We start from the raw sequence: 17259 nt of genomic DNA, 5'->3' as shown, positions 1-17259 counted from the left end.
TCTGATTTTTATTATCTCCTTCCTTCTGCTCACTCTGGGCTTTTCTTGTTGCTCTCTTTCTAATTCTTTAAGTTGTAAAGTTAGATGATTTATTACCATTTTTTCTTGTTTTTTAAGGTAGGCCTGTAGAGCTATAAACTTCCTTCTCAAGACTGCTTTCACTGTGTCCCATAGATTTTGTTTTGTTGTGTTTTCATTGAAAGAGAAGGTTTTGAGAAGTGAGCTCAAATTTACCAGTCATCAAGTCTCACAATGACATATATATCTCCACCAGGGGGAGCAGAGAACAAGAGTTTCAACCAGAAAACAGCTGGTTTCTGAAAACCTATTCAGAGATACAGATAACATAATTCCTTTGTATTTTCTGAACATTCTTACAGCCTATTACTTCCTCCTACTTCTGCCAAATAAAGGAGTTTCCTATTCTCAGTATTATCCTATGACTGTCACACTACACAAGGGCCCAGGTGTCCTATTCGAGCAAAACCCTATAAACTCAAAATCTAAGACTCAAGAATTTCATTTAGGTTGTTCTCAAATTTACCTAAGTTCAGCCTAAGCAAAAGAGTGGCTGTGCACACAGATGCATAATTATTCAGGCAAGGAGTCCAGCAGCATGGCCACTTGGTTACTGCCCAAACGATGCAGCACATGGACTCACATCTCAGTGTAATCTGAACAACTGTGAAGTTCACATTTCTGATTTAAGTGAACAAGGTAAATAAATGACTGACAACAGGGATTTATTTGAAAGAGCAATCTTTAGAGGATGTCATGAAGTCAATATAGTTTTACCCTCATCTTCACACTCTTTAGCACATTGGTCCACAGCAAAACTCATGCTCAGAATGATGAAGCTGAAGCAGAAGAAGGCTTTGGAGTCACATGGATAACCAAAGATTAGTCTTAAATATACATTGTTTTATTTAACTCCATGAAAACTGGTAAATTTATACATGATACATAACTCACAGTTGTTTTTTGAAAGAGAGGGTTGTTATTTTATTTTATTTGGATGAGTATGTTCAATTCATCATGTTCACCCAGAACTAACTTAGTTTTCTTTCTTTCTTTCCCTTCCCCTCTCTCTCCCCCTCCTTTCCCGCTCCCTTCCTCCTCCCCTTTCCTTTCCTTTCCTTTCCTTTCCTTTCCTTTCCTTTCCTTTCCTTTCCTTTCCTTTCCTTTCCTTTCCTTTCCTTCCCTTCCCTTTTCTTTTCTTTTCTTTTCTTTTCTTTTCTTTTCTTTTCTTTTCTTTTCTTTTCTTTTCTTTTTCTTTCTTTCTTTCTTTCTTTCTTTCTTTCTTTCTTTCTTTCTTTCTTTCTTTCTTTCTTTCTTTCTTTCATTTCACCCATTCTCCCCACCTTCCTCCCCTTTGGCAAACATCAGCTTGTTCTCTATTACAATGGGTCTATTTTTGTTCTATTCTTGTTATTTATTTTGTTGTTGATTTTCAGATTCCACATATAAGTGAAATCATATGATACTTGTTTTTCTCTGTTTGTCTTATTTCACTTAGCATAATGCCTTCCAGGTCCACCCATATAGTCACAAATGGCAAGATTTCATTCTTTTTTAATTGCTGAGTAATATTCCATTGTGTGTATGTGTGTGTGTGTGTGTGTGTGTGTACTAGATATATCTCACATCTTCTTTATCCATGTATCTATCATACATGAAAAATAACTCTCAATTAAGCAAAACCAGGCAACTCCATTTATTAATTACTTTTACTGAATGGTAGTTCATTGTAATCACAAGAAAAATAAAGCTGCATTTCTTTTCAAATTGGAACTTTTTTCTCAGACTAATGTTACCCTATAGTTCAAATTAGTGAGTTTTTATTAATGTCCACAGGTGCTGTCATGTGATGTGATTTTATTAATGAACCTTGTACCTATGCCTCTCCTAAGACACTTGGTAACTTGCCATTGATATTTGAGGGTGATTAATTTGTCTACCAGTAGACATTCACTTTGTAACCTTATACTCATCTAAGACTGAGGCAGAAGAACTAAGTAGATGGACATCTCTCAGCTGAACATTCAACTATTTAGCACCTTACAAAAGGCAAGTGGACCTGTTCAGAAAACATCTCCCTGTGTGGAAACATAGTATAATCATTATTAAAACCAGAGTGGTATGAATATCACACAAAGAATCAGATAAAAACATGTCAAATAGATCCCTGTAAGTGCCCTGTGGTCACTGACTGTTGGTTGGCGCTTTTTTTCATTCACTTACATACTAAAGAATGGTGAAAGTTAGCTTACATTCCAAGTTCGGTTTGTTGTAGCCTTGTGTCTCATTTCACAGGAAACCTTTTCAATTGTTGTTTGACTATTCCAATGAATTATGGTCTTGGGGACTGTAGTATTTATATCTTCAACCCTGAAAATGATAGCTTCAGAAGGTATCACTAGGAAAAAACAAAAACAAAAACCCAGCAATTTAAAACTTGCCTAGAGAGAATTGTGTGTCTTTTCATCAATCTACAGATGTGTTAAAACTCAGTACTGCCCTGGCCACATAGTTCACTTGGTGAGAGCATAGACCCAATATGCCAAAGTTTAGGTTTGATCCCTGGTCAGTGACACATACTAGAATGTACCAATAAATGCATATATAAGTGGAACAACAAATCAATATTCTCTCTCTCTCTCTCAGATCAATAAATAAACCTTAAAAATTATAAAAACTCTTAAGTACTAAAAATAACTCCATGATCTAATTAATAATTAATGATTTTTTCCCTTGTTTTCTATTCTGTTATATAGGAAACAACTGGGGTTGCTAAGTAAATTTCTATTCAGCCCATTCTTCAGTTCTTTTAAAAGGAACTCTAATAGTCTTGTCTTTCCTCCCCCCGACCCCCCTCCACACACACACACCCTTATAATCCTAACTAATGAAATTCCAGAGCCTGGCCTTATTAACAAAATAATGTAAAAAAAGAAATAAAGGAGATAGCCCTTTTTCTCTGCATCTGTTTAGGAGAGATGTTTTGCATCCTAAATTTACTTCAAATAATTTGATTTAATAAGTTGTTAAATATAAACCTTTCACAATAATATTATCTTTATTCTCTGGTGTTATATGGAAATTTGTGTGAATATTTATATTTACTGCTAACTTGTTTTATTTTCCATTAAAACAAATCTGTATTTGAAAGTATGATTTGAACAAAGCAAGTCTCACAAGACTCTAAGATTTTACCAATTATCACTATGTTCTATGAAAATAACTTTTAAAAGGGAAATGAAATTCGGATTGGTTCTCTAATTAGTTTTTTGTTGTACTATATGTAAGGGCGTAAATGAAATCTCTATATTTCTAAACTATATAAATACTTAAAAGTTTGTTCTGTCCAAACAGAATGGGATCATTGGTACTTTCCATTTCTCCTACATGCACGCTTAGAACAACAACAAAAAAACACCTATGACTTTTCTAGATGTATTACTATTAATATTATTGCATTCTTTTTTTTAAAAAAATCCTTACTCAAGGATATGTTTATTGATTTTTTAGAGAGAGAGGATGTTTGTCTCCCATTCGCATTCTGATGGGGGAATGAATCTACAATGTAGGTATGTTCCCTGACGGAATCAAACCCACAACCTTTTTGGTGTACAGGATGATGCTCCAACCAACTGAGCCACCTGGCAGGGACCTCTACTTATATTATTTAATAAAAAGCTCAAGACTGTATGTGTGTTTTTAGGGACCATTGTTGAAGTTTAATATCCTCTATGAATTCATTTTCTTTTCACTTATTCTAAATGTAGAAAGTATTCTTTGGGGAAATTATTTTTTAATTATTAATAACTATTATCTAAAATTATGTGCACAGGTGTATGATTTATAGAGAAATATAAAAATTGAAGATTTGCTCTCTAGTAGCACAGTCTTAGAATAAAATCCTTGGGCTAAACCTAGAGCAGGACAGAAGTAGTAGTAGGAGAATTAGTCTAATTAAAGACCTTACTGTACTGAACTTTTATCATCTGAAGCCCATAGTTGATTTCCTATAGCTAGTATATGCTTCTTATAAGAAGAATCAGTATTCAGAGATGCCTAGAGTCAGGGAAGTAGACCCCACTGGGGGCTCTGAGCAAGCTCACATTATGCAGGGAAGTGGACCTTCTGAGACCACTGGAGACCACATAAGTACCCTTAGTGCTGTGTTATTTACCCGCTCTTGTCTCCCACTTCTGACTTTGGCCTGCCACTGCTAGAGCAGCACAAGCATTCATTTGCAGAAAGAAATTTCTGGGAGGAACCAAAATCTGTTTAGTCCTATGAGAAATGCAGATCACAGTAAGTCAGGTTTAAGATAGAGTCTTGGCACAGTAGAGATCTAAGCCTTTAGATTTGAATCAGCTTATATGTTTTAAAAAATATATATGTTATATAACATGTACTTGAACATATTTTTTGTTATACAAGATTCAAATGTTAAATTTTTGTTGTCATTGATTAGGTTTAAACCTTCCTGTAAGATTTTACATTTTTATTTTGGTTTTGGTTTTCTCTATTTTACATTTTTTAAAGAACTGTCAAATCTAGACCCAACTGTAAAAGAGAACTTAGGATATGATAAAATATATAATAAAACTATAAAAGAAAATATCTATAGTAAGAAGCAAATGACAAATATTATGTAATAACTGATCATCCATTTGGAAAACAATCCAAATTAGATTCTATGGAAGACATTGATTGGTGGCCAAACAACCATTCCCAAACCTCTTTTCCCTTATAGAAAAGGTAGCTTCTATCCTTAATTTATTGGTAATAATTCTATCGCTTTTTTTCTACCTCATATGTATTTCTCTATAAACAATATATTATTCAGTTTTGTCTGCCATGAAATATTTATACATTGAAAAAAATCCAAAAATCCCCCCAAAACTGTCATGTCATCGTAGATACCATATTTGCAGTTTTTACTTGTATTGAAATAAATAGCATGTATTTACCCATAATTATTCATTGGGGAACATTAATGTTCAAAATGGCAGCCAGAAAGCACTACACTTTCTGTATTCTAATTTATTTCTCTATCAGAGAAGTTTAAGCATTCCTCTCACATGTCATTTTGGTACAGTGTTACTGCACTATTACTCGGCCCTGCCTTTCAGCACAGCCTCTCTAACTTAATTAAAGCCCAATCCCATAGCTATTATGTGGAAATTGCTCCCAGGAGAGTCCACTTTCCTCAGTTTCATAGAACAGTTTGTTTATCTAACTTGCAATGTCTCATTCTTAAAGTGTCACAAATGAAAATAGCTCATCTGTTAATATTCTGGTGGCTTTGTTGTGTGAAGTCCTCTATCTGTTATGTTATCTGGATAATGAGGGAGGAGAGGAAAAGGAGGAGGAGGAGGAAGAGGAGGAGGGGGAGGAAGAGGAGGAGGAGGAGCTCCAACAAGAAGCTTCCTTATTCACAGTGTAAGAAGTCAGATTTGCTGGTGGTGGCGACCAGATAAGATTTTTGTTTTATGGGAGGTGTGGTGATAATTATGACAAGTTAACAAATTTGGGATGAAATCTAGCTGTCCTACTAGCTATGCAACCTTGAGCAAATTATGTTATCTTTTTCTTCCTCTGTAAAATGGGCACAGTACCATGTGTGATTGTTTCCAGAACTTAATGTGATATGCTTGTTGTCTAGAACACAATTCAATAATATTATGATCATAATAAGGTCACAATGATAATAACAGTAACACTGCTACTACTAATTTAGTTACTAAAAATCATATTGCCCAAATGATAGTGGATATGATAGCCTTTACTCATCATTAATCCATCAAGGTGAATCTGTTATAAGAAAAGAGCATGTTACCCCATCTTACCTCAAAATGTAAATTTACTAAAATGTATAGGTCATGGTCAAGAGAACTGTAACTCCAAGAATAGATAATGCAATGGAATTATTTTTCATCACCATAGTCAGCAGTGTTTATTTCAAATCCAAAATTCAGAGCATAATGACAGATTTTTAGACTAATACTGTTAGTTGAGATAGTTGACATTAGTCAAGACAGAAGTTGAGAAATTAAGATATTAGTTCAAATAGAAGAACTTTGTGATCCCCCAAAGATACCCATGTTGTACCCCATAAGAAGGCATCACATCTCCTAAGTTATTAGTCAACAGGAAAATTGTCAGACACATTGTACTGTGTATTTAAATAAAAACAGGATAGTAGTTGAGGATGTTGGAATTAGAAGCTCCTTAGCTCTGCAATCTCAAATTTCTTAAGGCAACAGCCTCAGTTTTCTCATGTATACATTATAATCTCTTCTGCAAAATAGAGCTGTTGTGAGGGTTAAATAAGATGATGTGTGTAATAGCAGTTAGCTTGAAGAAAGTGCTGCATAAATGTTAGCCTACTGAAATCATCCTTCATAGAGTAATCTTCCTTATCCGGGGCTGACAGGTCCAAGACTCCAGTGGATGCCTAAAACCACGGATAATACCAAACCCTAGGAATACCATGTTTTTTCCTGTACATATTTACCTGTGATAAAGTTTAACTTATAATTAGGCAGAGTAAGAGATAAACAACAATAACTAGAAATAAAATAGAACAATTACAATAAAAGTTATGTGAATGTGCACTCTCATAATATATTTTGTACTATTCTTACCTTTTCACTTAAAGGGGGCCCTTTCTGCTTCTCTCTGGAATATCTGAATTGTCAGCATCACTACTCTTGCATTTTGTGGCATTATTGAGTAAAATAAGGGTTACTTGAACACAAACAGTGTGACAGTAAATCTGATAACCAACACAGCTAGTAAGTGACTGCTAAGTAGGAAGCGTATATACTAGTATAGTGGGTGGATATACTGGATAAAAGGATGATTCACAACCTGGACAGAATTTAACAGGATGGCTTGAGACTTAATCACCCCACTCAAAATGGTAAACTATTTAAAATTTGTGAATTGTTTATTCCTGGAATTTTTCATTTAATATTTTTGGACCACAGTTGACCACGCATAACTGAAATCACATAAAGCAAATCCACAGATAAGGGTGGGCTATTATGATAAAAACAGGAATAACTGGGATGAGGATTATCTAAGAGAATGACTCACATTTGGTGTTCATTGGCTGAACTCTGGCTTTAGGGCTGGGATATAGTTATAAAATGCTCAAGTTGTAAAAGGCCAAATTACTTTTTGGAATTTATCTTCACGAGAAAACCAACTACAAGCAAAACTTTAACCAAAAGGTTGTTCATGGCAATAATTTATAATGGTGAAAATTTGAAAACAGTCTACATTTTCAACCATAGTGACTAGTTAATGACATTTATTAAAATACTATTGTAAATTAAACTAATAGAAATATTTATTCTCTATTGTAAGTCAAAAAAGGCAAGGCCTAAAAATATCTGAAGCAAAAAATATTAATATCTGTTCAATTTGGCTGGTAAAGATGTCTACAAAATTCTCCACAATTTTCTATGTATTTTGTAAAACTTTTCAAAATAAAAACATAACTTCCACAATAGTGCATACAGAAGAAATTCTTTATTATGTGGCCCTTCTCAGAACATAAAACTCATGATACTTTATTCTAATTCTTATTTCATTCCCTCTTCCCTGGTAGACGTTAAGGCATTTAGGGCAGCAGGTACCTTGTCTATTTTATTCCCCATAGCCCTTAGAACAATCATTGAACATAAAAAGTTATCAGTATTTTAAAAAACAGATACACCCATGTAGAAATTATGGGTAATTCTTGTTTTCTTTATCATGATCTACAAGAACTTTGAGGGAACTCCTTTTAGATCTAGACTTCACTTAACTAGGTCAGCACAAATTAGTTGTTTATTTGTAAATACAGTATAGGATTTCTTATTCTTTACCTATATCATCCAGGTGAATTTGCAGTTGTCTTGACTTCTCCGTACCTAGTACATTTGCAGCTTGGACCCAAACCAAATACTTCTTGCCTCCTTGTAATGAATCAGTGGAGATGTTAATATAATTTGAGGCGAAATATTGTTGTTCTTCTTCTGTCTCTAAACTTTAAAAAAAGATCGTAATTACCAATTATGTTTGGCTTGAATTAATTATTCCTGAATTTTTTGATGCTACCTTTTTAGCCTGCTTTCAGAAATCAACATTTACTGGGGGGGGGGGGGGGGGCAGGGGGGAATAGATCAAACTTGATTTTATTTTGAGAATTTAAAAAAAGAAATTCAAGACTATCTATGACTACAATGTGACTTTCATGGGCCCTAAACAATTTTGCCTTCATGGACTCCTTCTATTAAGAAAAAAAAAAAAAGTATGTATGTGTGTAGGTGTGTTTATGCTTATATATACATGTACATACCTATGTTTTTATAATATTTTACAACTGTTGCTATAAAAGCAAATATATTAATATCACATATTAAAACATTTTCTCAGACTTAACAGTTAATTTTTTCCTTCTGATTTTAAGTGAAATTAAACATTTTCATGGGCTCCTGAAAGTATTATGGGCCCCAGGCACTATGCCTGCTGTGCCTATTGAGTAAGTCAGCTCTGGACATAGCTTAAAACACATGAGCACCCTCTGGGAAAGGGCGTTGCATAGGGGCTCAGTGCAAGGGCTCAGATGTAGGATAAACGTAAGAATGAGGTGAAGGGTGATGGCAGGTGGGGGGGGGGGGGCAGGGAGGGGGAAGATTTGGATGAGATAGGAGAAGACTAACCTTCCAAATAGGGAAAAAACAGTATGTTCTGAAACAAATAAATGAAATGACATGCCGGTTTTGAGAAAATTCAACAAGTTCAATACTTTGGGGCATGAAAGTATAAGAAATAACTTGAAGTAGAGCAGACCAGGTCAAAAAGACCTTCTACATATTTTGAGGTTAGAAATGACTGGCTCTGGTGGTTGATTGAATGAGGGGATGGAAAAGATAGAGGAGAGAGACCCACTTTGGAATGAGAGCTATAGAGAGCTATTAACTTATCACTTCCAATTATATTTATCTAAGTTTTTATAAGTGAATAATTGAAGATCTCTAACCCACCAATTAAAATTTCCAGTTACTTGTTAAGGCTAACACTTAACATTTTATTGATTGACATTACCTTTGAACAAAAAGTTTGAGCGTCTCTTTTCAGTCTTTGAAAAAATTTACTCTGTAATAGTTTAAGGGGGTGGGAGATTGGGAGTAGTGGAGAGGAGAGTACTGGGGAATGTCTCTTCCCTCATTTTCTGGTTCTGTGAGGAGAAATTGTCTTTAAACGTCCCCGCTTCTTGTCCTGCCCCTCACTCTCCTTTCCCTCTTGAAAGTGGGGTGATTCTACTCAAGAATAAGTGGGCCTGGGCCTCAGTCTCTTCCTCTTTCCTTTTCCCTCAGGAGTCAGACCAGGGAGATGTCCTTTTCTAGGCTGCTCCTCCAATATGCTGTAAGATTTTTTAAAAAATATATCTTTATTGATTTCAGAGAAATGCAAAAGGGAAAGGAGATAGAAACATCAATGATGAGAGAGAATCATTGACCAGCTGCCTCCTGCATACCCCACACTGGGGATCAAACCCACAACCCAGGAATCAAACCATGACCTCCTGGTTCATGGGTCAGTGCTCAACCACTGAGCTACACCAGCCAGGCAAAATCAGCATTTCTTGTCAGTTACTCCATTATTGTCAATAGCATGCTGCCTTTCTCATATCCTCAGTTTGCCTTTGTTTGTGTGCCATTTTAAAAAATTCATTGATTCGAGAGAGGAGAGAGAGAGAGAGAGAGAGAGAGAGAGAGAGAGAGAGAAAGGTAAGGAAGGAAAGAGGGAGAGAGAGACAGAGAGAAAGAGACATTGATCTGTTGTTCCACTTATTTATGTATTAATTGGTTGTTTCTCATATGTGCCCTGACCGGAGATTGAACCTGCAACCTTGGTGTATCTAGATGACTCTCTAACCAATTGAGATAGCCAGCCACAGCTCTCAGTTTTCCATTTTTTTAATACATATTTTATTGATATTTTTTACAGAGAGGAAGGGAGAGGGATAGAGAGTTAGAAACATCGATGAGAGAGAATCATCGACCAGCTGCCTCCTGCACACTCCCTACTGGGGATGTGCCCGCAACCAAGGTACACGCCCTTGACCGGAATCAAACCCGGGACCCTTCAGTCCACAGGCCGACGCTCTATCCACTGAGCCAAACTGGTTTGGCTCAGTTTTCCATTTTTAATAATTTTCTCTCCATTACACTTAAGAGACAACCAAAGAAGTGAAGCGTTTTTTAAAAGATTCTTTTCTTATTTTCTCTTTTCTCCCTATTTTGGGAGCTGTGACGATGGCCTAGGTTCTATCTCTATATTAATTGCCAATGGTGTATTACTTGCAGATTCCTAAGTTAACTGTACTACATTGTGAAACCTAACTTGATATAGAAATCTAATTTAGAAGGGAAATAACCTTGGAATTTGAACAACAGTGAAAAGACAAGTACCTTATATTTTTATATTTAACAAATAGAACACTTCACAAATTTGTATGTCATTTTCATTCAGGGGTCTTCTCCATCTTCTGCGCTGTTCCAATCATAGTATTAGTGCTGCAGAGGCAAGCACCGCCTGATTCTTTATCTAATACCATTAACTGCTCTCTGTCCTGAGGGACTGACTTGATAGGCTTTGTGGGGAAGAAACATTTTATAAATCACTGGCGTTTCATCCCTGGGGCTCCACTTCGGGTCCTGTTCCTATTATGTGTCTATACAGCAACTTTTGAATTTCTCCAGCCCCACAGTCCCCCAGCCAGGATTATAACTTGCCAGACACTTAGAATTGTTGGAATCCAGAGTAACGTGCTTGCCAAGACACAAAACTCCAGGGAGGAAAAGAGGAACCAGCCTTATACTACCATGAAATAAATGCATTTATAAATCAAATTACTACATAAATTATATTTCTGTTTTTTAAACTTATTGCCACTATCAGAGCCAGATAACCTCAGCAGGCAATCAAGAAATCTCTCTAAGGTTGGCAGAGGGTGGGGGGAAAGGGGTCCACAGCGTACAGGTGACAGCAGCTACTCTATCTTGTTCAGCTCAGGTTTCTAACTGTCAGTATATATTTTCCAGTGCTGCCTCTTTCCTCTCACCAGCAGGGAGATCACTATGAGCACCATGAGAAAACAAGAAAGACATATCATGGTGATGAAAAGCACAGGGCCTGGATTTTAGAGACAGATTTAGGTTCAAATTTCAGCTCTGCCCCTCGATAAATTGTGAGAGTTGAAGCCCCTCACTTAATCTCTATGTACTTCAGTTTACTCATCTGTAAAGCAGAAATAATAACATCCTGTTATCATGAGTAAATGAGAAAATTAAATTAAAAAGCATTGAGCATGGCTTCACATATTAGAAAACAGTTATTGCCCTAGCCGATGTGGTTCAGTGGATAGAGCCTTGGCCTGCGGACCAGAGTCCCAGGTTTGATTCCGGTCAAGGGCATGTACCTCGGTTGCAGGCTCCTCCCCGGCCTGGGCCCTGTTTGGGGCTCATGCAGGAGGCAACCAATTGATGAGACCAATTGTTTCTCTCACATTGATGTTTCTCTCTATATATATCCCTCTTTCTTCTACTCTTTCTAAAAATCAATGGAAAAATATCCTTGGGTGAGGATTAACAAAAAACAAACAAAAACAGTTATTATTATGACTTAAAAGGTACTTATGACATGTGACTTTTATGCATTTAAAAGAATAAAAATGAAAGTTTTAAAATTGCTTTATATCAACAAGTGAAATTTTATATTGTTTGTATCTGAGGCCAAATCTTGCTGTTAAATCCAAGTGTTTACATAGTTGACTTATATTCTTTCCGAAGTAAGGTGTTACATAAACAAATTAGAGGATAATTTATTATAAGGCACGCTAGCCTCATGCTAAAAAAGAATTAAAATGTGAAAATCAGAAAATGGCAGCTATGTGTAAGTACTAAGTAGGGCATCTGTGAATATTTTCCAGTTAGAGAAAACCACAAGCATATTCTTAATTGGTTTGTGGCTAATTCTTTTACCGCACATATTAAGACCACAAGTCAAAATGAAAATGTATTCTCAAACCGATATTAACCATATACTGGATAATTTAATTCTGCTTTTAAAACCTCCTCTCATATTGGCATCTAGACCACCAACCGCTATTTTAGATGAAGATTTCAATAATAATGACTGACTATACTTTGGGACTACTTTTATTTAAAACCGTATATTACAAAGTTTTTTAATTTCTCATTTCTATTTCTTTATTTCCTGTACTAATTAATACATGACAGATTATTTGTTAAAGTGGGTCAGCACGATTTATATTTTGAGAAGTGTCCTGTGCATCTAGCTCTAGTTGTAATGAACACATTTTCAATAAACACTGTCGACTTATGGTGATAATGGTGACAGTATCTTTCGTTTATTTAATCACTCATTAAACAATATGTATTTAATACCCACTATGTTCCAAGCACTACTTTAGACAAAATTCCAGGGAGGTGAAGAGGAACCAGCCTTACGTTACCAAATAATGAATACATTGATACATCAAAATACTACATAAATGAACAACAGTGAACAAGTCAGCTAACGTCCCAAACTTTGTGGAACATACATATTGGTAGAAACAAATAAATATGTAGTATATCCTTTAATGATACATGTTCAGAAGAAAAATAAGGCAAAAAGGGGTTAGGAAGTGCTAGCAGTGAGGGTGGGGGAATTTTTTTGTTTCAGGGAGATGAGGAAGGTGAATCTGAGAAGGTAACATTAGAGCATTAAACAATCAAGTCTTGTGGGTCTCTGGAGGAAGAACATCTAGGCAACTTGCAAAGGCCCTGAGTCAGGACCTTGCTTATCCCGTCCAAAGAACAGCAAACAGTAAGGAGGTCCAGGAGGCTTGGCAGAGTGAGGGAGATGGGAAGGGGCTAGAGAAACAATTAGAGAGCTAGGAGGGGGGGAGATTTAGAAGGCATTGTAAGGTCACATCGGTCCTGCAAGGACCCTGGTTTAGATTTGAGTGAAATGAGAGATTTTGAGCAGAAGAGTGGCATGATCTGACGTGCATGTGAAAAGGATGATGGTGGTTACTTGTGAATAACTAATGAACTGTAGGAGGGCAAAGGTTGAGGCTACTAGGGCATCACTTAGGAAGTTCTTGTACTAACTCAGATGAGAGATGATGTGGCTTAGACCAGGATTGCTATGTACATAGTGGAAAGAGGTTAACTTTTGAAGATAGAGCCAATGCATTTTGCTGATCATTGGTACAGAAGAATCCAGGAGGAGGCCAAGGGATTTTCACCTGAGTAATGTGAAGGACGGAGTGGCCATTTACTGAAAAGGAGAATGCAAGTCTGGGGAGAGGAAACTGGGTGTTTGATGTTGAAAATGTTAGCTTTCAGTTACCTTTTGGAGTTCTAAGAGGAAATGTTGAGACGATATTAGATATATGTTAGCTGAGTTCAGAAGAGAAGTCTGGATTGGAGATAAATAAAGGGTTTTACACCATATATTTGGATGAGGTCTTTTAGGTAAGGAGTTTTAGATAGAGATAATAAGAGATCCTAGGATACTGCTGTGAGGGCCTATTCCTTTACTGGAAATGAAAAGGAATCAACCAAAGAGACTGAGAAAAACCATCCAGGGAGTAGGAGAACCAATAGGGGGTGGTGTCCATCCAGGCAGCCAGCAGAAGGAAGTGAAAAGCTAAATGAAGTGCTCCTGCTAGTAAATGATTTTGATAAGGAAAATAAGAACTGAGAATAAACCATTGGATTTGGCATTAGGGAAGTCATTAGTGGCACTGTTTCAGTGGAGGACAAAAACATGACTAAACTTGATTTTAAAAAGGATGAGACCTTGGCCGGGGTGGCTTAGTGGTTTAGTGTCAACCTATGATCCAGGAGGTCACGGTTCCATTCCCAGTCAAGGCACATGCCTGGGTTGCAGACTTGATCCCCAGTATGGGTGTGCACAGGCAGCCAATCAATGATTCTCTCTTGTGATTGATGTTTCTAGCTCTCTCTCCCTCTCCTTTCCTCTGTGAAATCAATAAAAATATATATTAAATAAAAAAGAGGATGAGAAGAGAGGAAGCAAAGACAAAACACAGACAACTTTTTTGAGGAGTTTTGCCATATAGAGGAGCAGAGAAATAGGGTAGTAGAGGAGAGGGACTAAGAGAGGGTTGTATTTTTCAAGAGGGCAGCATGTTTTAAAGCTGAAGGGAATAATCCAGTAAAGATAGAAGAGGTGATAATGCAGAAGAAAAAGAGGAACATTTTGGAGCAGCGTCCTCCGTGGCAGGAGGGGTAAGATCTGGTACACAAGTGGAGACTTGGCCTCAGGGTAAAGGTAGTTCACCCACAGGAGTGGAAGAGAAGATCAAGTATGTGCGTACAGATGTCAGTACATCAGTAGATGAGGGAGGTTGTGGTGTTTCTCATGGCTCCTATTTTCTTAAAGAAATAGGAAGCAGGTCATCAGTAGAGAATGAAGAATGTTGGAGACCAGAGATGAGAGAAAACAGAAATAATTATTATGTGGAGAAGTGGCCATTTGAAATGTAGTGGGATTACCGGGTGACTCTCTGGGCCCAGTTGAGGTTAGTGGTCATGAATAGAAAGTAATACGAGTAAGTTTGTGTTTGTCCCCAGCCACAGTTAGCTTTCTGAGTACAGGTACAGAATTGGTGAGGAAAGGGATTTTAAAATGTGAGATGCCCATCAAGTCCTAAAAGAATTACTGAAACACAACATCAGAGCCATGAAAATATTTAGAATCATATCTAAGAACTCTTTCTGGTTGTTATGAATATGAAAAAGGTGTGGCAAAAACAAGCAGATCTTATGAATTGGCAGAATAAACAATTGATTTTAGGGGGTCTGAAATTGTATATCATCTAAAAATAATTGCCCTATTGGTCTTTCCTGGCACCTGAAAATTCCGCCATTGGCATTGTTCTAAAAAATGTATGAATTTTTCATGCACAGAGACATTATCTATACTTTTTAATCTCTAGAATTTAATATGATGCCAAGAAGACACAAATGCTAAATAAATATTTACTGTTATTTTGGATGGAATGGAATGAAGGGCCACCATCATTCATTAATTTTCATTCAACAAGCATTTATTTGAGTAGAAGGCACTGTGCCAGATATTACAAGTTTCCAAGATAAAGAACATATTTACATGAACCTGTTGATGGTATTGGAACATCAGTAGATAGACACTTATTAGCAGAGGTTCATTTTTTTTTATCACTATCCATTGATACATAGCAAAATATAGAAGTATACAGAAGGGTATGTGAATGGCCATGCATATCTGCTGATATGGTCACTACAAAGGCACTGAACAAAATTCTTGAAGTAATACACAATTCCTCTACTTTATAACTTCAACCCAACATAGAAGGAAGCCCTGATTTTCCATGGAGGAAATGCCACCTTCCTGTCACTGGTAAAATAAGTGAGTGGGTGGAGGTAAAATGCCTGTCAATATCTGTGATTTTACTGGAAAATAGAACCACATGTGTTGGAAGTGAAACCTTACAAATGCTGATTTCTACCTACCTGCCAAACTGGAAAATACACAAAGAACCCTGGATCAAGAGGAGCCTTTTTAAATCCCATACTTACTACTTCAACCACAAAATTCATTCTAAGCCAGCTTTTTCCTGGGAGGTAAGATTTTTTTGCTAGTTAGAAAAATTTATTTTCTCTTCTCTAATTTTTTTCAACTCAGGGGTGTGTTTCTAATTACAAGATAAACAGATATTTATCTGTGCTGACAGAAGCTCATCTTTAAATTTGCTAGAGGAGAACCTTCATGGTTATGCCAATTTTTTATGTCTTCTCTAAAATATGATCAAATCCCATTAATCTGGACTCCATTAATTCAGAATTTTTGTTAGGTTTATCTGATTTTGGCTATAATTTATAATATACTAGAGGCCCAGTGTGCACGAAATTGTGCGCGGTTAGGGTCCCTATTCTGCCAATTCATAAGATCTGCTTGCCTCTGCCACCCTGCGATGCTACGTGAAGCTCCCCACCCCGGGATGCTCCACTAACCCTGAGACTGCTCCGTGAGGCTTCCCCTGCTCCTCAACTGCTCCACGAAGCTTGCTGCCACCCCGCGACTGCTTCACGAAACTCGCTGCCGCCAGGTGACTGCTCTACTCAGGGCCATCTGGCGAAGCAGCCCGCCACTGCCGCTCAACAGCCCCCAGTCCCACCCCTCATGGTGAGCGGCTCGGGGGCCGGGGGAGGGGGGGACTGATAGGTGCTCCATGCACTTCATGGTAACCAGTCGCCCATTCAGTTGTGACGGCACCTAGCTCTTTATATATATTAGGATGACCTTTTATTATTATTCTTTAACTAGACTGTGAAGGGGAAAATGCACTGGCATTCTAGGCTCAAGTAATACAGCAGTGAGCAAAACAAACAAAAATTATGGGCCAGATTGAGTGAACATTCCGGTTTGAATGAATGAGTGTATTTACTCTTGACATATGTACAATAGCTAGAAAATGAGTCTCAGCATATTTAACATCTTTTTCTAGTAATCTGTCCAAAATTACTATTACTTGAAAATAATGTAAATAAAATAATTATTTCTAATATCCTGTAAGTGATCATTTTTTAATGGCTTTATGTTAAATTTCTCTCCCAAATCAGTCAGGTTTTGATGCAAGAACGAATTAAATAAGCCTAGGGAGTCCACCTTGAGTGTCACCATAATACTCTAACATTGCCTTTGTGTTGTTCATGTCTTAAGCATTTCCTATAATTTGCTTTCTTATAAGTTTTATAATTTGCTTTCTTATAACCCAGTATGGTATTACTTATCCTCATTTCACAAGAGGCTAAGGTTCAGCAAAACTAAATAACTTTTCCAAGATCACACGGCTAACAACTATGGCGGATAATGTTGATGACAGTACTAAGCTCCATCTACAGGGCACTTGGATGAGAAGCCTGGAGGTAAAGCATCTGAGGTTTAAGGTCGACATACAAGATTACAGAGGAGAAAGGCAGAAAGAGCCTAGATCCTTGGGGTGTCATTGAATTATCAAGCCAGCTCTGAGCTAACTACACCTACGACCTGATATAAATAAAGCCCCACCTGTTCAAGTCAGAGTGCTTGGGTTTTTTTGATATTTGCATCATAAAAGACATCTGACTGATAGTCTGAGAACTGGAAAGCAAATGTAAAACTCTGAAGCCC

The 17259-nt window shown here is 36.9% G+C and overlaps 1 protein-coding gene across 1 annotated transcript in view; it reads right to left on the bottom strand.

Annotated features, from left to right (window-relative positions):
- The window catches only part of IL23R (interleukin 23 receptor), a 67417-nt gene that overhangs the window by 35323 nt on the left and 14835 nt on the right, over positions 1–17259 (bottom strand). The window contains exons 5-6 of the mRNA XM_070403366.1: positions 7887–8047; positions 2271–2416 (exon numbers count right to left, since the gene is read on the bottom strand). Of these exons, the coding sequence (XP_070259467.1) occupies positions 2271–2416; positions 7887–8047 (307 nt within the window). The remainder of the gene's footprint in view (positions 1–2270; positions 2417–7886; positions 8048–17259) is intronic.

The sequence above is a fragment of the Myotis yumanensis genome, unplaced genomic scaffold (assembly GCF_028538775.1).
Source record: "Myotis yumanensis isolate MYYU_CA2020_CCGP unplaced genomic scaffold, mMyoYum1.0.hap1 SCAF_2, whole genome shotgun sequence".
Classification (NCBI taxonomy): domain Eukaryota; kingdom Metazoa; phylum Chordata; class Mammalia; order Chiroptera; family Vespertilionidae; genus Myotis; species Myotis yumanensis.
This window is presented reverse-complemented; position numbering and strand designations above follow the sequence as displayed.